Source organism: Corapipo altera, unplaced genomic scaffold, assembly GCF_003945725.1.
Source record: "Corapipo altera isolate COAL_440 unplaced genomic scaffold, ASM394572v1 56, whole genome shotgun sequence".
Taxonomy (NCBI): domain Eukaryota; kingdom Metazoa; phylum Chordata; class Aves; order Passeriformes; family Pipridae; genus Corapipo; species Corapipo altera.
The window spans coordinates 3,606,734-3,630,676 of NW_020884896.1; the positions used below are offsets into that span (position 1 = coordinate 3,606,734).

The window sequence follows — 23,943 nt, forward strand, 5'->3', positions numbered from 1 at the left end:
CTGGTTTATCTTTATGAGTACATGGCCTCCTGCTAGAAAAGGATCATCCTGGTGAACAGTTCCATTAGAAAAGGCTGAAAGGAGCATGAGGATTAAAAAAGGTGAGGGTAGGGGTTAAAGAATTTCATCAGGGTCACTTAAGAAATTGTTTGACACCTACCAATTTTAGACCTCTTATGGCCATCAGGAGAAATCTGGCTTCAGAGCTGTAATGCATGTCTCAGGTGTGACATTATTCAGAAGTGTGAGCTCCTGGAGGAGGGGAAGCAGGACTTCATGGCCAAAACTGAGATCTCACATGAATTTGGGCAAGGTGTGTGGAGTCTGAATCAACAGAGCATATAGGCATGTGCTTAAATCATTCTCATGTTCATTGGTCAAATCATGGTTGATATCCTCATTTCTCATTAATATTTTTATTCACAGAGCATTTTAAATATTTTTCTGTTCTCTTCCATGTTTTGTCTAGCTTTTGTTTTTAGTGTCTTTGAAGAAGAAAACCCTTGCTAAAACTCTGTGTGATACCTATCCCACTGAGGCTTTAATTTAGCTTTGCCTCCAGTGCCATTATATACATAATGGATAAATTACTAAAAACAAGGAAGAGCAAAGATACACAAAAATGAAATATTAGTTATTTTAAAAATTATTTTTTAAAACTTGACTTAGGAGTGCCATACCTATAATCAAAGGGTGCAATTTAAAAAGAACGTAGAAAACTATAAAAAGATCATTCAAATCTGTCTTCCAAATAATAAAGTGGATCAGCAAGAGAAGGCTGGGTGAAGACAGAGATAAATCTGAAGGAAGAAGGAAAGCAAAATGCTTCAGTGAAAGTGTAATTAGAAGTGGGAGAAAAAAATAGTTTATTTTTTGGGGGTTAGCAGTTTATGGCAAGAATTGTCAAACTATATTGGTCAATTTTTGGTTGCAAATGTTTATTTTAGAATCTTCTTAGTTCACAATAATTGTTGAAAATATCTGAGATACAAAATATTGGTGTAGAATTCTAATGAAAGGAAGCTCTTTGCAGTTTCAAGGCTGTGGTGAATCATATGCTGCCTCTATCATTCCATCTCTCTTACTTTCAAAACGTGGTGAATCATATTTGTTGAACACAAATGTTGATATTCTGCCGTGAAACTAAAGTCACAGTTATAAAAGTGGTATAAGAAACAGCAGCTGTCATTTCTGATAGGCAAACCTCCTGCTTCAGTGCGAAAGCAGAGCCGAGCAGCAATCCTGTTTGCTGCAGAGCTGCTCTCTAAGGACAAGATTAGTTGTTAACAGTCGTGCCAGCCAGAGCTGGGAGATGCAATCTTATCTGTCCTGAAGCTGGTAATCCAGTGCAGGAGCTTAGCAGTTCTAATATGCTGTTGACCTTTCAGGTCTGAGTGGGAGCACTTGCAATGACAGGAGGCCACTTGCTATGTGCAGAGTCACTCTGGCTTTGTCTGTACTCCCTGGGGCTGCTCCTTACCACTTGGACACTGATGCTTTTCCAAAGTAGTGGAAGCATAAGGATAAGTCATGCTAGTAGCACCAGAATTGTTGATATACATGACATGTCTAAGATTTCACAGCAGCTATCTCTGCATTTGGCTTTTATAAAATCCTGCGTAGTACAAATGAAGTTGTGTTGAGAGAGTGTGGGTAGCAAGGGAATATATTCAGGAAATACTTGTAAATAGGTCTACTGGGGTTGGTTTTCTTGGTCCACTGTGGGTTTGTTATCCATCAGGAAGTGCTGCCAGTATTTTGTCCTCAGGCTGGTTTTTAGTTAAAAAACTCCTCATCTAATGTGTTCAACATGTTATGGGAATTTGAGATCTAGATGTCTCTCATGCTGGAAGGAACAGTAGAGCACTTCAGTTTTTTTAGGACAATAGGGATTACTTTATTACCACTGATGGAGTGTAGTATTGCTGTAGATGTACTGTAGTATTGCTGCTCTGATATTTCAAATGAAAACTAAGGGTTTTTTTAGAATTATTTGATTAGGTTTAATATGCACTGAACTGTATGGTTTTGCTGGAATTCCAAGACTGAGGAGTCTATACTGCCTTCACTGCCACATTTTTTTGACTGTTGAGATGTTAGAAACTTGTTTTTTCCTTGAAAGAAAGATGTTTTCCTGCAATAGTAGCTCAGAATCATTGTGGTTTGCATTGTTCTGAGGAAATTGTCGATTGCAATAGTACCTGAAGTGCACACATTAAGATTAATCCTTTTTGCTTTGAAAGAGTTCCAATGAAAGATCCTTTATTCTTTTGTGGGCTATGAGTGGGTTCACCTATGATTTGTTTATGACCTAGGGTTTCCAGCTGATTGTATACCCCAGGAGCTACTTGCTTATACTTGACTGTCCAAGACTTTTTGAACCTGTATTATTCAATCTGACATACTGAGTGAATGGTCTCCTACTTGAAAGCTGGCTGCAGAAATAGCCTTGTTTTAAGACATTACAGCTTGATCTGCAACATAAATCTGTTTATATAGTGCATGAAATTGGAAAGTTCATATTATTTTTCCTAGAGCATAAATGTCCTTATTATTCTTAGACTGACCTGATGGAGAAATGGGAGGTTTCCAAGGTTCTTTCAAAAATGATAGACTTCCTCACTGACAATGTAATGTTCTGCGGAATGAGCTCTATATTTGCATGTCCTTAGTGAAAGGAACACAGAAAATAAATCCACTTCCCATATCTTTATAGTAATGCACCACTATATCCTTAAGCAAATTAAAATGGGGTTTAGTGTTTGAAAAAAGGAAGCAAGCCACCACATACAGAAATAACAACTGTGACCACTAGAAATTTAGCTTCAGCAAAAACCAGCAGAGACTCTGCTGATGTAGGCTGCAAGATTAGGAAATCTGATTTCTTTTTGTGAGAAAAGAAAATTCAGAAGGCCAGCTGGAAGTCCTCTAGCAGAACCATTTATCTTTAAAAATGCTTCATCAATTAAAATGAATTGTTCTGCAGGGCTCCTTTCATTTTATTAATGATTAAGAATCTAAAAAATATTTTGGCAAAGTTGAATCAATTTATTTTGATTTTTTTAATGTTAGGTAAAAGACGCAAATGAGGCACATAAATGCTACTGCTTTAGTGGTTCTGAAACACTTTATTTTACTTTTGTGGGAAGCTTGCAGCTATTCTTTCTGATTCAGTGCAGAGGAAAATATTGAAGTGTCAGAAGTTCCACGTCAAAGAATTAATGGACTGGAAAATATTTCTAGTCTGTAGTCAAGACACCAGTCACCTGAGATCTCCAAGAAACAGGACATGTTGGAGAAATGTCCTCAGTATGCAGTCCTGCTAGAAGCAGAACTGGTGCTTTAGGAACTGACTTTTCCCCAGGACTCAGCCCAAGGTGGGAATGCAATATGCTGTCGACTCAGTTTAATAGTGACATCTAACAGAATCAACACTGTTAGCTTCTATTAATAACCCTGTCCTTTGACAGGGCTGAACCAGGTCTGAGGCCAGCTGCTGCTTCCAGCTACCTGAATCCTGTTCCAGTAACTGCATGGACGTGATTTGAGTCAAGTGGTATCCTTCTGTGTCTAGCTTATGCTGTGAAAAAGCCTCTCTTCCTTTTCTTTGTGGTTATGGGCAGTTTCTTTCTAGCTCATCTTTCCTACTGAAACAATCTAGTTTTGCTATCTGGTATTTCCTTAAGTGAGCAGATGTCTCTGCCATGACTGGTCTACCAGGCTCTTGCTGAGATGAGGATATGGGGGCTCTTTCACGATCCTCCCTACCTCTCACAGAGTCCCTTGCCCCTAGATAACCTGAGCATGTTTTATTTTCATTACCCCATTTCATATTTGTGTGTATGTTATGAAACACAGCTATGATGGAGCCTTCTGCTGGATGCCAGTGAAGTGACACCAGGCAGGACAGGGCTAAGCAGTATGAGGCACCTGAACATACAGTTCAGTGGGTGTCACTGCTAAAAGGGCCAGTCTTGCTCCCTCCCTTCTCTTTTGGCTTCCTGGGTTGGAGGGATGTCTCCCATCCTTGTGCTGACTTTGGTGCTTCTCTGATCCTTTTGTGAGTTGAACCAGCTGTACGTTAAATGAAGGAAACTCTCTTGAACCAAGAGAAGCTTCTGGCTAGAAAGGCAGGGTGAGATGGAGGAAACAGTTTGTGGGGAGACCCACCCCCATCCCTGGCAGCAGCTTCTTCAGTTATCTGTGCTTCTGTGAAATCTCCCACTGAAGCTGTGTTTTTCACAGCTGCCTTAAACCTCTGGGAGAGGTGTATTCTCTGAGCACTGTGTTTTACCTACTTCCTCCATGCTGGCACCAGCTGTTGTATGGGGAACTGGATTAGGAAAGAGGCCTGGCTGAAAAATAATCATACAAAAATAAAAGTTTCCATCTGGATAAAACCTTGATGCACAAATAAGAGCTGGTACTAGCAAAAATCTGCGTGTAATGGATACATGTTGCAAAGGTGGAAGGTAGGGCAGGTATGAAAATAGTCCCTTCAGTTAATCTAATTTGCTTACAGAAGGAATGAGGGGAATCGAGCTAAAATGGTTGTGGTGGTGCTGGTGACATTTTCAGTATTTGAATATTGACTTAGAAGAAAGAGTAATGTCTTGGAACAATGGCTGAGGCTGTCTTCGTGGAAGATGCTCTGTGCCTTGCATTGAAATAGAAAACTATTTTCTGGGTGCTAATTGTTTCCATCCAGCTCTCATGAGGGAGGCTGAAAATAACAACAGGAAATAGCACAGCAGGAATCAATTCTCAGGTCACTGGCAGGTGAAGCTGGCAAGGACCCTCGTTTCTTGTGGAAAGATGTCATAATCTTACTTAAATGCTGCAATACAAGCCAAATAATTGAATACAGAGGCTCCACAAGTATCTCAGGCTGTTGGGAGCAATGGGATCAATCTTGGAGAATCCCAGAAAGTAGGGGATTTAAGGCCTTCAGCTCTCCCCTGCTGGCCAAGGGCCTGGGAACTGTGCAGATGTGCTCCCTGCTGACACTGCCTTCAGCTGCCTTCCGCTTTCCTGCATCTAGACAAAAACAATAATTGTAACAGGAAGTGCTGGGAAATAGCTGAGTCTGAAAAAGCTATAGAGAAGTGGTATGAGAATCATCTTACCTCTCAGAACAAATGCTATGGCAGAAGCTGTCAGCAGCAGTCAGCTGCAACAGCAGTCCTAAAAGTAAAACCTATACGTGAGAGAATTCTTGAAAGATTAAGAAAGAACATCTGCCTAATTGTAAGCACATTAAATTTCATTAAGGAAACTAGAAGTAGAAAATCTTAATGATAAGAATAAATACCCTTGCTGAATCAGAAACCAAATGTGACTTAGTTTGTGCCTGTCAGCTCTAAATGCTCTGAGGGCTGGTGCCTTCTGTTTGTAAGTAAACCACCTCATAAGCTCCTTGCCCATTTACATTGAAGAAACAATTTCATATGCCCACCCAGAAATCTGCCAAGCTACTTGACTTTGAAAGTACCCCCTGGAGAGTGGGATGGATTTCCTGTACCTTCTTTCATATTGGTTCATGTTTTTGAGGTAGTGCTTTAGTTCCACTGTTTAGCTTCATTTTAATAATTGCAATGGTTATAGCTATCTGATATAGATATTCTTAAATTCATACAGTCATGGAAATGTTAGGTATGTATATCTGTAGACATGAAAATGAGTACTTGATTTGCTTGATTTGTGTTACCTCAACCACAGCAAGCAACATCATTAATAATGAGTAATCACTGACTCCGTCAACAAGATCATGACTGCTGCTTTTCGATGGCTGAAATAACTTTGTGAAAAGGTAGACCTTAAGGTGCTGGCAGTCATAGCAAGCAAGAGAAAGAACACCGTATGTAGTTGTGGTAATTTTGGTAAGCAGCTGAAATATCAAGATTCAATACAATTAAGACCTCTTACTATAAAGCATATGTGCTAAATCTAAGTTGCTGCAAGAACTCAACCTTCTTGACCGTCATGTGTTGGAAAGACCATCTGCCAATAGTGCGTGAAACATGTGGCACTGGCTCAAACAAAAAGCTATTTCTACCACCAGAGAAAGGCATGTATAGTTGTTTATGTCCTTGTGTCTTCAAAGTATAAACAACATCTGTGTTGGGTCACAGCATGGTGAATGTGGATGAAGATTTCTAAAATGGGGTGGAAGATAGGTATAGCAGAGAGTGGTGACCTCTCTCCTGGTCTGTGATACAGTGCAGAGTGCTGCTTAGTGGTTTATAGCCACAACAGCCCCAAATTCTGAGAGTCACTGCTTGAAGGGGTAAAGCCAAAGGCTAGTGTGTTATTATTCAGTGCTTACCAGTAACACAAAGAGCTTTAGAAACTTTCTCAGTAAGTACCTGGCTACAAAGTGGTTAAAGGATATTTGATTTAAACATCTGCTTTATTTTCCTCAGTTTGAAAATTCGAAAGACAACCTGTAAATATAGCACTCCCTCCCCCACATCCCAATGTCCCCTGCTTTTCTGGGATGCCATTAAATTTATTAGTGTACTTAAATAGTTTAATTAGAGTTTTTTCTGGTCTAATGCAATCAACAGTGTCGTCTGTCAGTGCAACATATCTGATGCTAATGATGCTTCTGGATGATAGATGTTGTGGGGACAACTATAAAGGTAAAGAGTAACTTAATTGAAGTGATCCAAGTTATTTGTGAACAAGGCAATTAGAGTGCGTTATAAAAATGATGTCAAATGTCATTGAAATGACTGTCCACTGTATATAAGCATACATGAATCTCCTTTAGAAAATAACTTTTTCTACCAGTTTTTAAAATTTAGATTACAGTAGCTAGCGAGCATGCATCTTGAAGCGAAAGAAATAGTAGAATACATTTTTAAAGTATCTAAAAATAAATAGTTTTGTTTCAAGGCTTTATAAGTCAATGACCCAGCATGTTATTGACAACCAAGATTAAATGCTTACGAGAAATCCCAAATTTCCACTGACATAAGGCACTGTTTCCTTTCCTGGCAGTTCATGAAACAAAATTTGAATTTCATTCTGCTACCATCTGACCATTTTGGAGCAGTATATCTTTAAATCTGTTAACAAGCTTGTGCAGAGTTCAGAGTGGGAGGACAAAAGAAAAGCAGCATGTTTTTTCTTTGAGAGAAGTTGAGCTTTGAAAGCTACTGAAAGTTTTGGAATGTTAGAAGACAAACCAGCTGAGATACATTACTGGGCAAAGAGCAAGAGAAGAGGTCAAAGCTGTACATGCAAGTGTTTTTTCACATCGTACTAATTTTTGAAAATTCACATGGGCTTCAAAAAATAAGCCCATTCCGGGGAAACAATGCAGATATTTGCAAACAGTTCTAATATTAGTCTGTCATTATAATGGTATCTGAAAGCCAGTGATATTTATGCAGTGTGAAAGTGACCAATAAGTTAATTTTAAATTACTCTCCTCAATTTCCTTGTGTGTGGGTGTAGTTTCTTTTTAGGAAAAAGTTGCTGTTGATTGACTTTTTCTTTCCCTTTCTCACCCTCAGTTATTGACTAATACTGAAATTTAACTTACAGTGAATATTTCCATTTTTCTATTTAAATGCTTTAATGAAGGTTTTAAAGAAATTTTTAGCTCAGACTGACTGTCATGTAATATTGTTTACATGCAGAAACAAACTAGAAATTGTATGAACATTGAACATTAATATAAAAAACCATGCTGCTCTCTAAATGATTTGCTGGATTTGTGGAAGTCAAGACACAATAATGGCTGATGATCATATGATGTAACAGCCATCCTTACATTTGTAAAACAGGAAAAGAACTCAAAGAGAAAACATTTGAATTTTGATATGAGTCAATTAATTATCAAATGTTGACAGATTGTGGATGTTTATTAAAAGTTGTTCCTCTACTATTGTTAAAAGGTTTGTAATGTGTTCAATATCAATGTGAATCTGGTTCTTTTTTTTTTTTTTAATAGACCATGAGCAAAGTGAAACAACTTTACTGGATAAAACAGGTCAATTTTTATTATCTAAGCTTCTTCATAGTTCAATAAATACTGTAAGTGCTATTTTCAACATGGCTTTCCACATTCACTCCAGTAGCTAGAGCTGCTAGCAATGACCATATCACTTCGATTATAGGATGCAACTACTTGTAGCTATTTCTGGTGCCACAGAAATCTAAAAAACGTAAGAAAACCCCAACTCCTTAATAATTTAGGATGGCCACTGGATGGTTGTTGTTGCTAAATCTGTATTTTACCTTTACTTACTTTTCTCAGAATTGAGGGGGAGGGAAGCACAGATTTTAAACTTCAGACATAAAGACTTGGAAAATGAAATCAATTTAGAAACTTCTCCTTATAAATTAATGAAATAACCTATAATGGTGTGCACCTCCTACATAAACCTAAACAGAAGTGTTGTGTTTCTACACCAGAAAACTCATTAGGTAATACAAGTAAATTGTGTTTTTATTTTGTATTTTCTACGGCTTTTTACATGTGACTGTAATTGACCAGCCATATAATATACCTGCCTAGTATGACCAGATGTCTTCAGGAATACTTGAATAAGTAAAAACAAATTATATTTTTTTTCTACTATTGCATTACCTGCTGAGTAAAAGACCCTAGCATTTTGCACTGTAAGGTGTTTCTAAAATGACTACTGCTTCCCACTATTTTCTCTGTGTGAAAAAGTGAATTTGCAGCTCATTCAGATGTGTATGTGAGCATGCCTGTGTTCTGATGATGGATGTTGGGATAGTTGTTGACCTTCTGACTGATAACCCAGCTTATGCAGAGTGTTTGTGAATCTGGGTACTGTTTAACATGACAAAAGTGGCTCTATTTGGCTGTAGCTGATTAAAATTCATGAATAGGGGTTACTTCAAGCTGAAGCTCAACAAAGGCAAAATCATATTCAAGAAACTCTTGACGTTGTAACCATACTTCATGTTACGCTGTGGAAATCCAGGTATTGTCTACAAATGTCAGATTATACCAGTTTTATCTGTCCTGCCAAAATGGATATTTCTCCCACTTGGAACCAATGTGGTGGTTTGTGTGTTATGATGAAAACCATAGGAAAATATAAAAAGAAATCCTATGACCTAATTGTTGAGTTCCTCAATTTCTTATATTCCTGAATTTATTCATGAGCTCAGCCACAAAAATCCTTCAAGACCCAACAGAAAATGTAGCACTACACTGTAAAGTTCAAGAATACTTAATTGGACAGGGAAAAGGAAGAAACGATAACATCATAAATAATGCATTGTACAGTTCTAAAAAAGACTGAAATTTTGTCAGTAGAGGACTTTCTGTTCGGAGAGTGTATGTATGACCAAATATAACCCCAGGCTTTGGGGATGATACCCTCATTCTTACAGTATTTATTTGCTTTTTTTTCCCCTACTGCCTCTTTAAAATTCAGTGCTGTGTTTGTACAGATATATTTCAGAGACTCTGAAACCACCTGAATCAAAAACATTCAGGTAAGAGATTGAGTTTTTGAGGTTGATTTGTTTGTTTGTTCCAGTGAAGAGTCTCCTTCACTTGCCAATGCAATGCTGGCACATATAGACATTTCTCTAATCTGATTTTTATATACTACAGGACCCAGACAATCTAACACACAAATGAAGCATTGCATTTCCCCCTTTACAGGAAACTAAGCATTAAGGGCAAATGTCAATATTTGCCTTCAGTAGTTCTGAGTGAAATAGGTCATCATCTATAAGCAAATAATATACATTTGTAATCTGATATCTGTATAATTTTTAACAAAAAAAGCTGTATGACTTGTTCAATTTGTTTATATCTCATCCTACATTCAGATAGTTAAGCACCCTGCCTATTTGTATTATGCTGATCAGATGTTCTAGTTTACTGGAACATTTAAATAAGTTTAACGGGAAATCAAGTTTTTACTCTACCCAGGGTCATACCATGGCAAATCAACCTTGGGCATTTGTAAAGTTTTACCAGTTCTCAGCCTTACACTTTTCAAGGACTATATTGCAATGGATGCAGACAATAACACTTTTTAAAAGTGTAAATTGTTTTCAAGTAGCAAAGGGCAAAATAGTTAAACTGTTAAATGAAAAAGCCCAGGTACACAGGAACAGTGGAGGAAATAAACAGAAAAGCAAAGAAACAAAATAAAAACATTTTACAGCAGGTCTCAAGAATGTTAATAAACAATTTAAAATATCTTTCATAGGAATTTTGTGCCTATTTGTTTACTAATACAAAGTCAAATGCTGCAGGTAGTAGTCCCTACAGGAAACCAAGTACCCTACAAATAGAAACTGTGTTTCTGCATTTGCCACACTGATATGAATTCTGGATAGTTTTTAGTATTCTAGAGGCCTAAAATACATGAAATGATTGAAATTCTTATTCTTCTAAACACTGGTTTTGTAGGACCACTGGGAATTCTAAATTCTTTCCAGCGTGCCTCTTCCTGAGCACCAGTGTGTGATGTGGTTTCCCAGCAATGCAATCCAAACTTCAAGCTGGATTCTCTAATGGCAAGGTTTGTGCTTATGCACAGAATTGGCAGTGGGAAAACTCATTAATGAAAGATCTCTGCAATTGCATTTGTATGTGTTTTGGTTTTATTTTTTAATGTGAGTAAATTCCATGAGTTTTTAGATATGGAAAGGTTAATAAATATTTAATAGTGTCCTCTGAGCCATGCTAGGAATGGCTGGAAGCTTTCTTTGCTCTTAGCAGTGTGCTGATAACTGACAGGTTGTGCAAGCCATCTGCCGATCATTTTAAATTAAAGACAATATTGCACTGAAATTTAGCAGTTATTACATTTGTAGCAATCTACAAGTTTGGTGTTCCTTTCATGTTTGCCTTTTTATTTTCTTCCCCTTAGCATCATGCTTATTCAGAGCAGATGTCAGCCTGTAAAAGAAAACAGGATGGCTTCATTTTACTAAGGGAAACCCCCTGACACTTGGTAACTCGGTCTTTCTACCTCAATGTTTCTAATTTCTATAAATTTGCATTGTAGACTTTATGGATTTTCATACAGCCGTAACAGCTCAGTCAGCATTAGCAAAATGTGCTCAGGCTATTGTGGGTTGTATCCAGTTCTTATGCTACAAGCGTGTCTGTGTGAAAAATTTACCAACAGAACTGTCCTGGCATAATCATCCTCACATAACATCCTGGTGGATGTCCTGGTGGGAGTAACAGTGTACTTGTTTTGCTTTAGTTCGTGTCACTTTACATTTAGTAGCTTTGTAGTAGCTGTATCCAGACAGATAATGCTGGAAGTTGTCTCAAAAAAAGGATACTCCTTTCTCTGTTTTTTTTTTTTTTTTTTTTAATTACAGTTGCTTTGTTTAAAAACAATTGTTTCTATCATCTTTCATTTCTCCAATTAGGACTCCAGTTAGTTCTTTAACTGATAGCAGCTTGAAGTGTATCTCCTTGGAAACTTAGCTCATCTTGGTGCTACCATCACTCACTGCCTCAAGTAGCATGTTAATATTTGGGGCCTTTCCAGGTTCCCTCTGTATGGAATAGAAACTTACCCTGCAGCCAGCTATATTTATTGCAATCCTGTTTTTACATAGAAAGTTGGTGAAGTCCTTCCTTTCTGAAACCAGTAGAAATAAACAACTTAAAACTTCAGGCTCTCCCCACCCTATTCCCAAGGAGCCCCTTCTCCCTGCTACGTTGTCTGGTTCTCACAGGATTTTCATGTTTTCAGTGGAATTGTATACATTCACCTTTCCAAACCAACAAAGCCTTAAGAGTCATCCTTTTCTTGGAAAAACTCCTCTGCAACATTGATTTTTAACCTTGCTTATGCTTTCTCATGAGAATTGATAATATTCAGGTGATTTTAGACTTTTCTGCAGAAAAATATATTTTCTCAGAAATCTTCAGAAATACCTTTCACGTTAAGAGCTCTATGGTCCCTCTCACCAATAAGACAGGTAAATCCGTGCGAGTGTGTTACCCTTGGGAACTCCTGGCTTTAATTTCATCTGCTTCAAATTTATTGTCAGCTTCTTCAATTTTCATGATGTTAAGGAACAATAGAGGTATCAGTTTAGTCTAGTCAGTGAGGCATTTCTGTAACATGATTACTAAATTTCCAGTATTTCTTTTTGTTCTTAAAAAAAAAAAACAACCCACAACCGAACAAATTTTGGGTTCATGGGAAACAATATTTACAGAAGGAGATGCTACTTGCAAATTTATTAGTGTTCCCAACAAATAGTTTAGTTCTTTCTCATTCTTTGAAATCATTATTTTAATTTTTAAAAGCCAAATGCTCCTGCAAAACCTGTGTTCCCGAACTTTTTCTTCCACTCTGCCAGGAAGGTACAGTACCCATCTTACAAATGTGGCCTTGTCTAAATCTGTATCTCTCGGAAATTCTCACTGACTGCCTCAGTGTAGTTCTCTGTCAATACAAAAGCATGAAGTATAACTTCCTCAAATGCTTCTTTGAGCCACAGTTCGTTAATGCTTTCCAACTGCTGTGTGCCTGCAGTGGCATTTAGTCAAACATAGAGAAAGCTGTCTATAATTGTCTGGTAGCTTTGCATTACTAGAGCTGCAGTTATCAGTATGTAGAGACAAACTTGGTCCACCCTTACATGTGCTTATATATATAAAACTAATTTTAATAAGTACGTACTGGGAGAAGAGAAAACCTACTATTTTCTGAGATAGTTTTGCAGACTTGCTCACTGAAACTTACAATAACTAAATTAAATAATCTTTATGATACTTACAATATGCTATTGATTATTTTTCTGCCCTTTTTTTTGTAGGATCAATCTTGTACAGAAAATAAACTGTGATAAATTGTACTTGGCGTTTTGGTTTCCCACATTCACCTGCCTCTTTAAGGATAAAATCAAGAGTGGAGAATTAGGAGTTTATAGCTTTGTATTGGAAACAGATAATGTGAAAGCATAAGGACAAAATTTCTGATTAGGGATGCTAGAAGATTTCTGAAATGGTTAGCAGCTGGTATTTAACAATGGGAGAATGATTATAGTTTCTGGCTGGATTTTTAAACATTACTAATAATTTTGGGTGTTAGTGTTGTGAAGTTGCAACTTACATGCATTGTAAAAGCTTCTGAGTTTTTGTGAAGGAAAGAATACAAAAGCAACCAAAATGAAGATTCTTCAAATCACAAATTGTCTCAAAAGAGGGGGTGCACTTATATAAATAGGATATTTAGACAAAGTAGAAAAAGGAGGAAATTAAAAATTACAAAGCCTGAGACTGTGGAGTTTTCCTACTTTTCAGCTAAGGGCTTATAAAGTCCATGTTAGAAAGAAACTATGACACAACATCTTAAAAATTTCCACAACTTCTCCATTCTTTTGCATGTTTCTTGAACTTGAAAGGTACACAGAACTTAATAACATTTAAAATTATCAGTAAACTTTAAGAAGAAAGAATTCTGTGTCAAAAGATAGTTCTTTAATCCATATTTAATGTAATTATGACTAACATGACATTTAGAATTTGATTGGATTGTTGTGTGCTGGAGCTTAAAGACTGAAAAGCAGACGAGCACTTCCCATCATTCACAGCTACTGCAAAAAACAAAATAAAAAAAAAGGTTCAAATAGTTTCTGGCAGCAAAATTTGAATATGAATATGAATAGACATGCTCTTCTGTTACAAAAAAAAATAAGGGACCACTCCTGCAATAAATACTTTTGCACTGACTCAAGATTTCTGACTGGAGGATTACATTTCTAGATTACGACATTAAATAGTTTTATTAAATTGCTTTTGAGATATTTGAAAATGCTTGGCAGGAAAATAATTCAAAATGATTGGATAAAAATCTAGTTTCCAAGCTAATGTTTATGGGAATCTGGTGATAATGGCTTTGTATCTTAGTCTAATAATTTCTTCTGAGTGTTTTCTTTATATATTTTTAAGTAATAAATTAATAACTAAAATAATTTGTGTTGTTGTGGACCACATAATGGTGCCCTAGATTTCAGAAATTATATCTACATTCAGTAACCGAACTTTGTATTTATCTTTTGTGGATTTTTTGAAGAATAAGGATAAATATGCAAATTTTGCTTTTATTTTACAGTTGCCTCATGCTTTGTTGATGATACATGAATATGTAATGCCATTGTGCCTTACTACTTAATTGAAGATGGTTGATAAGCAGCAGAAGCGCTAAGCTGTAAAATATCTCCCTTTTAGCCCTGGTCTCTTTGAGGTCACTATTTGCTTTTTGTTACTTTATATGCTAAATAACATTTGCCTCCTTTCTAAGGTATGTTCTTATCATTTTTCTCTTCTTGAAATGACTATTAAGTAGCTAATTCTGCTTTCAGAAACGGTTTCCTCTTTGGTTAGAAACAGAAGCGAAGCCTTCTGTACTTGGCAGCCGATAATGTTCAGGGCCACTTAAGGAGCTGTTATTACCTGTCCCTTTCCTCAGCCCCCCACTGCATCGCTCTGCAAGAACTGCTCGGGGGCAAAGCTTGCACTTCTCAGCTCTGATACATTTTCTACCTTCTGTTTTAATGCTTTCCATCCATCTCCCTGGAGGAGAAACTATTTTCGGTTTCTACCTGCACTGAAAAACTTTCATTTTAAACAGCTTGATTTTAACCGTGTTTTCAAAGTCTGTGAAGCACTTGCTATAGGGGTAGGTGCCGAGATCACTTGTCTTTGCATAAAAGAGATCAAGCTCTTAAGGTACCCAGCTCCTACCATTATCCAGGCTCTTCATTTGGAAAGAGCCTGTAGAAATACCTGGAAATTAAGGTGTTTCTGAAAAAGTATTTTTCATATCTGAGGCTACCTCTGCTGTCTCTGACAGGAAACCTCTACATCTGAGAAGAATGGAAATAAAGAAAGCCTGTAGGACTGTGAATCCATGAGAAATATCAGCAGAAGCAGTTTCTGTCCATGACCAATAGAACCTAATTAAGGAGCAAAGGGAAAGAAGAGCCTGGCTAAAAGAAGAACAGAAACAAAGCACTAGATGTTGGAAGGCACCTAAGGCAAGGAGATGTAAAGAGGAGGGGGCAAAGAGGGTCTCAGCCCTTACAAAATGCATTGGGGAAAGGTGAGGGGGTGTGTGTCAAATGGTAGATAAATGTGAATAGGAGAAAGCGATGTCAGAGGAATAGAAATTGTGCAAGAATGCAATTAAATTAATACAGCTACATGACTTAGTCATATTTTGCAGCTGAAAATGTGTATTTTTGTAGCACTGCTTTTCTGTGGTGAGCAATTATTAGTTTTGTCCTATGGTGACCTTGTGTGCTTGCCAAAGGTGGGACAAATAATGCCTACATGAGTTCCACTCACACAACATACCATACCACAACATACCTCAAAACATTAATATTAAGGTTTTTTGTGATGGTAAAAAGCTTATTTTATGGCTTTCTGAGATAAGCAGTATACTATTAAAGCCTTGCTAGGAACTTGTGGCATTAAGCTATGAACAGTCAACCTAAGAGTAGGACTCAGCAGTACCTGCAACTTGCACCATATTTCTCTGACCTTCCCTGTATGCAAGCTTTCTATGCTTGCTTGATACCCAGGGAAAACACTGCAGGAGTTTGTCTCCTTCCCAGAAGAATTAGGTTATAAAGATGTACTTAGTAAGTCTCTAATTTCTGTTGTTTATGTAAGACCTAGAAAAGATTCCCCTCTACCCTCCTCTGGAAACTCAAGGCATTGATGGCTTGAATTTTATTTGTAAAACTAAGTGTATGGAGTGGATGTCAGATCAAGTTGAACAGAACCTGATGTTGGTTAGCTTTTTTCCTAACAGATATCCAGGCAGCCCAAACTAGTTTTAATCTGTCCTTCCACCTATTCCCTGACCCTGTGCTGTGAAATTACCACCCTCAGCATTGGAAAAACTTTCAGCTGAAACTGGGGAAAGTGGTGTGGGGACCCTGTAGCTTTCAAATAGCAGCAGAAGAACTCCAGGTGTGGTGTGTATAGTTGCTGTGGTCACTGGAGAAAGCAGATGTGGTATCTGTCCTTTCCTGTCTGCTGCTTCTGCATTGCAGGGATGGAAATGAGCATCCAAGTGAGACAATAGTTGCTTTTTCTCAGTAGCGATGCTGACAAAAATGGATGTCAAAGGACAGGCTCAGTGAGTTGAACCTGGCAAGCTCTGGCAGTGTTTTGCCCTGACAGGGAGTCAGGAATCTCCCACAGGAAGACACAATTTCTGTTCTCTAAATGTTATTCAAAAATCCCCAGCAGAGTATTGGTGAATAACATGGGTCTGGTTTTCAACAAGGCATTCCTATTCCAGCCATGCAATTCAAAATGCATTTTGAAGTAGCAAGAAAGAGGAGAAATACATGAAAGCTGTTTAGAATCAATGTCTGACCATTTTGCTATGTTTGAGGTTTCTTCTAGTAAATTTCTATATACAAATCCAATAAGAAAGTCTACCTTTTTTCAGTTCTGAAGTTCAAGTAAGACTTCACTATTTTTTGTATCTTTTTCAATCTGTCACTGGGAATTCAAAAAAGAATTTGAAAAAAAAAACATCAAACAAGCAACCTGTTCTTATAGGAAACTGAAAAGCAGGAGTACAGTAGCAAGTTCAGACATTAAAAAGCAAGAGAGAATATCAAATGCTCTGTGCAATGCAGCTGTGGCTAAATGCTGATTTGCACATTAGGACTAGATTAGCATCACTCAGATGTGATCTGCATATTGAGTAACTATCACAAGTATGGTACTATTGATGAAAAATGAAACTGCATGGTACAATTCTGATCTAATATACCACCCTTCTGTGTTTTTAGATTCTACAGAAGTGTAAAAGAAGAACTATTACTTCTAAATTTTTATAAAATGCATGTAATTTAGTTTCCTATAAAAGTTCAGTTTGATACTCAATAAGTTTATAAAACAGAATATAATATTACCATAAAAGTGATTGTCTTTTAGCCACTCAAAGACAAGAAATATTCAAAGAAATGACCATATAAATGTTGATTATTTCTATTCTGAAAGCAGTAAAATCAATTTAAGGTGTTGTGGCTGACTTATCACAGATTTTGTGGCTATAATGTCTGCATGACTTGACTTTGAACACTCTAAACTTCAAAAAGACCTTAGTGTTGATAAGTTCATCTGATTCACTTTCAAATACAATGTCATTTGTATTTTACACAAAGGACATATGCAGGATGGCCCCTTAAGAAGTTTTTCATTAGTTCAGTGGTAGGCTTTAAGAATAATTCTTTCTGCAGCATTTACCCAACATTTGACAACATTCCTCTTTGGAAAGATTAAAAAGATGAGTGTCCTTGCTGAAACCACACAGGAAGCAGAGGCACATCTACTGAGTGTTTATATCCCATGGCTAAAGTGCAGCAGACAGACTGCATGTGTTTCTTTCCAGGAAAGGTTCCTTCCAGTGCTGTGCACCAGTGGACCAGCATGCCACCTGCATGCCACCTGCCCCAAAGGGCACTGCCTCTGGATTTTGACATATCTCACTGGTACAAAATACCTGTGCTGCATATACTTAATGTGTTATTTCCATAGTGGAGGTTTGGGGCAGGCTGGAGGAGTTTTACATTGAGAAGAGTTTGTCTGAGAATTGTGAAGAGCTGCTGGTAGGTGCCAGGATGTCTCCCCTTGGGATGTCCTGCCAGCCTTTAGAGGCACTCTGGCGTGCCTTCTGCAGCAACACCCATGATGGAAGACAGTTTTTCAGCCTGTGGAAAGGTGAAACAGTAACTTGCGCCTCTCTGAATGTGTGGTGGGGGAAAGTTCACTGTGTTCTTATGGCAGATACCACAGAGTTGCTTTCTTCTTTATCAGCCTAGAAGGAATTTTCTGTCTGCTGATTCCTAACAGATCTCATAGCAAAACAGATCTGTATCTAAATATGAATCTAACATTGGGTAGAAATATAGAAACGCTACACATGTATCGACGTGTGTTCACGGTGTCTCTATGCACATGCAGACAGTGTATTTGCTTTTTAAAAATTATTAATATGTGAAGGTAAACTTGCCACTCCTATTTTGTAGATGGCATCAGGCTTGCTCAAGTGTTTTGTTTTATGGGTTTTTGTTTGTTTGGGTTTTTTTTTTTTCGTTCACTGCTGTCTAGCAATAGATAGCCAACTTTTCTCTAGGGACTCTGAGCTCAATGTCTGAAGGTGATATTGAGCTTCTGTTTAGACTTTGCAGACAGCAGTAGAAGGAAATCTTATAACTGAATGATAAACTGAAGTGCCAAACCTTGGGTACTTGCAAAAGGCAATAAATCAACAAAATAACAGCATGAGGATTTTTTGAATTTTGGAGTTCTGGACACCTCTACACAAACCAGTAAATCCAATTAAGGAATCACACTGTAAGTGACGTAGACAGAGACTCGGATTTTCTGAGTGGAAATGTGTACCTTAGCCATCTGGTTACTCCATCATATATTAAGGTGGATCTACTAAGTGTGTGATTTCTAAACCACAACTTGTAACAGAGAAGGAACATTTAATTCCTAGCATAATATAGATTTCTTATGTATTTGGCTAGGAGCTTGGAATAAAAACCTTGGCTGTTGATTTCATTAGTTACAAGTTAGCATACATTTTAGCTTGTACATAGAACAGTATCTTAGAGTTACTCAAATAATGCTATTGATGATAGCAAAATAAAGATTCTTGAATAATTTTTTTAGTATTGTCATAAATAATTCTGTTTTAAGCATGCTGATTTATCTTGTTGACAATGCTACTGAACAATTCAGTGAAATTTGTAGTAAGGTTTCTGACAGTGTGTGAGACCTGTCTCATTTTCTCTATAATGACATAAAAAATGGATGTTGCTCATCGTATCACATGTATAATGTCATGTTTTCAGCAGTGCAAAATAATCTGTCACCAAAGATCATCCGTTGTTCTCCTTGCTTTTTTCACTTGTGTTTTAAATAGGTTACCAGTAACATCTGAAATTACTTCTCAGATCCTTGTCCACTGCTGCTGTACAGCTTTATTTGCAGCAGGCACAAGAAGACAACACAACCACCCTAAGGTGCCTCTCATCCAGCAACGGAGACTACAGCACCTTTAGTGATTCAGTTTAGAATGGATGAATGGGACAGGAATCTGTCTGTATTTTACAGCTTTTTTAGCCCTACTGTGCTTGTATGAATTGTTAGTAAACCCCAATTTTACTGTGACCGTGCATGTACCTGTGGTCTAATGAATCACTTTGCAGGACTGAAGCCCTTGTTAGCATAAACAGGAGGTAAAACTCCTCATGCACCCAGGAAACAACTTTGTTGAGCAATGAATTGCCAAGCAAACATAGTATCTCTGCATTGCATAAATACACCATAACAACAATTTTACCTTTAAAATAGATCTTAAGGAACTTTTGCTTCAATAGCTGAAATTAGTGGTAGTGGAATTGCTGCAGTTCAAGGAGTTATTCTATTCGTGTCTTCTAATGAATTGCAATCAATTAAACACACTGTTATGCAAAAAATTCTAGATAGGTCAAGAAAGAAAGTTACCACATTTTTTCAGGCATTTTTTCCGATATCTCTAAACTTTTATTGTAAACTTTATATAGAATTCTGTACTGGTAAAAATGTTCTTAATAATGCAAGTTTTATGAAAAAACTTTTACATAAACAGTGGCTTTAAAACATGTATATTGTTAAAAAAGCTGCCAACCTCCTCCAAGTTGTGTTTCATGAAATGTTCCCTGACACACCTGTGTGCTAGTGGCTGATACTACATATCTACCCTTTCTCTGGAGCAGGGGAAGGGCTGGCTGGGATTTCTTTCGTGTAGGGGGATTCTTTGAGTCAGAGGTGTAAACCAATCCACTAAAAAGCAAAACCAGAGCAATTGATGAAGTGTGCATACAGAAGGAAAACTTCAGACTATTTTCTGGCACTGTAAGGAATACAATCCTCATGTTGAGATGTGGTTTAATGATAGCTCTTACGGAATATTTGCTTACCAAGAAATGAGATCCATTCATGCGCAGTTTTTCTACAACCACAGCAGATTCAGGCATTCCAAACTGAGGTGAGAATAAGATAGAATTATTACAATAGTATGGAACTTGCCATTTGTAAACAAACTAATTAATATTTCCATACTCAAATACTCAGGGTTGTGGAAATAGTTATACTAGTCGACAAGGATAATTAGAAGAAGAATACTGGATGGAATAACTATAATGCTTTGGCAGTGACTTTCACATGAGAGAAGACAGGGTACTACCTCTTTCTTAGGAAGAAAGATTACAGGAGATAAGAGCTGATAAAACAGTGAATGGAGGAGATGAGATGAAATTATGAAGCAGCAAATGTAATATAACTGGAGCAAGGATCCCAGCAGAAATCCCACTGTGGAACTTCAATTACTATGGGATAAGAGGAGGCCAGGATTAGACATGGGTTAAAAGGTATTTTGACGCAAAAGTTCATCAGTAGCCATGTCGTCATCCCATAGGCCTGTTTAACAACCTTTGTATGCACTGGTGGCTGCTTGGCTTCAGCACCAGATATTTGGATGCCGTGATAATGGGCATTCTGAATTCAGGTTCAGAAAAAGGATTTCTTTTCTGTAACATGGTTGTGATGGTGGTGTTTTTTAAGAAAGTTGGTACTGACTATAAATTAAAATGAAACAGGAATGTCCAGAAATGTTACATCTCTAAAGAGCACTATAACTAAATAATAATTTGAAAAAAAAAGTGGACATGTCAGATTTCCTTTATTAAAAATCAGTAAAGAATAGAGCAGGACTGAAGATGTCCTAAAAAATCTCACTTGTATATTAGATGGTTTAATCTGGCTTTTCAAAGAAATTACGTTCTTATGCATGAAAAATAGCAAAAAAATTAGAAATTTTTTATTTAGGAACATACCACTCTTGAAACAAGTTTTACTATTTGTAATGCTTAGCTGTAAATGTCTGTAGCAGAAATGACCAAATCCAACAGTAACAGAGAAATATTAGTGAAAATAAATTCTTCTCATATTTATGTGGCTTTTCCAAGATAATTCTTTATTTCTAGACCACTTAAAACTGATCATGCTTAAACATTCAAAGTGTATTTTATCTACTTTTTGATATGGAAATTTCAGGTTCAGACATGCATTCAGACTGGTTTTTGGCCTACTAGCTGATATGCCTGAGTTTATAATTTTTTTATACTATGACTGGGAGATTGCTGCTTGATTGCAATACAGAATAGATCACAATTCAACTGAGAGGATTGCTGTGGGTGTTGGACCAATGAGTGGTTGTGAATTGTGTTAACTTGCCATTGGTTGCACTGATTTCCGTGCAAAGAATCAAATCTATGCCCGCTTTCTGCTCTCGGCTTTTGCCCATCTGTTTGTAGTTACTAGCTCTGACAAGCTGCTTTTGAGCCTTGCCTTATGCTATTCACCAAGCATCTAACTTTTGTGTAAGGGAAAATTTGTTCCCTTTACATGGTTAGCTCATCAGACGAGTGGATGTCTTGCTACTGGTGTTTCGTGATGACTATGGAATCTTTCATTTTGTTACAAATACATTAACTTTCCTTACGAAAACGTTAAGATCAGTATTGAGAAGAGGACCAGACTACATGGCAAATGGAGGCCAAGTAGGCAAACCCTGAACACAACTTGGAATATTACAGGGTTGTTGCAATTATAGCATAGATACAAGGTAACGGGGAAGTACATCCAAAAGAAAAATCAATATGGTTACTTATTATTTAGTAGTCAAGTTATTGATTTTATACAAAATGCCTTTTATGAGACTGGAAACACTTTGCAGAAAGGCTAGTGAATAACTTCTGTACTTATAACACACAGATATCTATATAATTAAGACTTTCAAAGTTAAGAAAATGCTAAAATTGCACTGTACATACATACATACCCATTTTACATATATATTATGGCAGCAGCATCAGTATACCTCTTCTAGAGAACCCAGCCTCAGTCACAGCACGTAAAAGCTGATGTTACTTTCCTGAACTGCTGTTTGATATATTATGTTCTGTTCAGTGCTTGTCTGCTATCTTGCATACCTATAGTGAAGCACTCAAAGCTTTCTCTGAACTCAGAATGATTTTTTTTTTTTTAATTTGAGCTGTTCTACAGCACTCTTTATTGTCCAAGTGCTTCAGAAAGACTAATAACTGCTTTTTCTGAGACCACCCTATGAGATGAAAACTCCATTAGTAAGGAAAGTTGAGGTCCATGAAGAAAAAAACCTTGTACAGCATCCAGTGTTTTTGGATGCCTAACTACAACTGTTTAGATCTATGAGATATACAGGTATATTTGTATATTCGGTATTTTGCCATTTTACCTTCTGAGAGGAGGAGCTGCCACTGTGGTTGCAGCTCTTACCTTTCGCTGCCACAGGTCAAGCCCTTGGGAAATATGTTTTTTCTGAGTGACTTGCATGTCTTCAGGTAAAAATATTGAGCTGGGGCAGTGACAGAATCTGGTATTTCAAGGCAGAATTAAATCAACATTACTACATTACTGTGTATTCATTCTCTCTTTTTCACCAAGCCCTGGCCTTGTGCACCTTACAATTTCTGTAACGACCGAGAGTAGTGCATAAACCTACTGGTTTTTCTACACTACCAGAGGCAGGTGTTTGTGAATGGAAAAGGTAATATGTGAAGAAGCAATTACAGGCTATTATGGTGTGTATGTCAAAGGTGAGAAATTCAGGTTATAGAGGTAATCTGAGTTCTGGCACATTTCAGTGCTTGTTTCTGTAACCTTAACAGTATTATTTTAGGCTTCTTGCATATGTACAGCCCGTCTTGGCGGGGGGAGATCCAGCACAGCCTCCAGTGTGTTGTCTGACTACAGACATGATGGTAGCATGTGGTGCTGAGGCTCTCTGGAGCGCTGGCAGTGGTAGCTGACAGCTCTGTACACGATAGCCGCAAGCAAATGGCTGCTGCTTCCAGTGTAGAATGGCCAAGCACTTAATGTGGGTTATCCTACAGTAATTGGATTATTTAGCTGCTTTAATCAGCGATGAGAGTGTAAGCATAGGCATTAACAGCTTTTTATGAAGTTGGAAGATTCTCTCTTAACAAGTATGAAGCCAGTAGTTATGGCATGCCTGGAATTTCCCTGAAAGCCTCTGGGTTGTTGAACAACTGTTATAAACTTTCTGTCTTGTATTCTACTGTAGAATTGCAGAACTTTAAAACCATTATAACTTCTATAAATTAGTCTGATTTCCTTTCAGCTGAAAGGCTTAGAGCTAATTAATCCTCTGAGTAGCTGTTCCCAGTAATAAGTTCACTGGTTAGCTGATAAGTTATCATTATGGTATGAGTTAATTCCACGGAACAGGTTAGCTTTCTCAATATGGGGACAATGTTCCACCTGTGATACACCTCCATTAGGAATCTGTTTGTAGTTTTGTTGTGTTGGTTTTTTTCTTTAATTGTACAGGAATGAGCACACAGGCAAAATGGAAAAGTAATAATACAAAATGAACATCTCAAACTTTGCATGGAACTCTTGTGGAAAGACTTCATGGCACTATTATTTTCTTTGACAAAAATTGTATGCTCCTTCAATAGAAAAGGATGAGAAATCTTAATAACAATAAATTCTCACTCTTAGTGTAAAGAAGGTACTGCAAAAGATTGGTGCTTCTGCAGTTAGAATTAGGATAAACACAAGACAAAAAAATCTTAGATAAAAAATTCTAGAGAGAAACTTGTCTAAAAACAAAAAGAATGTAAAGTGAGACTATGTTTGCAATTGTAGTGAATGGACTTTATCAGTTAAAGGTAGAAGTCTAAAACTTTTCAAAGTATTCAGTAAGTTATAAGGAAAAATATGATATAAAAAAAGACTATATCATGGAGGATATATTTTATATATCTGGGAGGAGATTATTAAAGTAGTGAAAGATGTCTGAAAATGAGCTTGGAATA

At 37.2% G+C, this 23,943-nt stretch overlaps 1 protein-coding gene across 3 annotated transcripts in view; it reads right to left on the reverse strand.

Annotated features, from left to right (window-relative positions):
• Positions 1-23,943, reverse strand: part of BLNK (B cell linker) — a 101,664-nt gene that overhangs the window by 72,863 nt on the left and 4,858 nt on the right. For all 3 annotated transcript variants that reach the window (XM_027647813.1, XM_027647814.1, XM_027647812.1), the window contains exon 2: positions 19,981-20,043. In XM_027647813.1, coding sequence (XP_027503614.1) covers positions 19,981-20,043 — 63 coding nt within the window. The remainder of the gene's footprint in view (positions 1-19,980; positions 20,044-23,943) is intronic.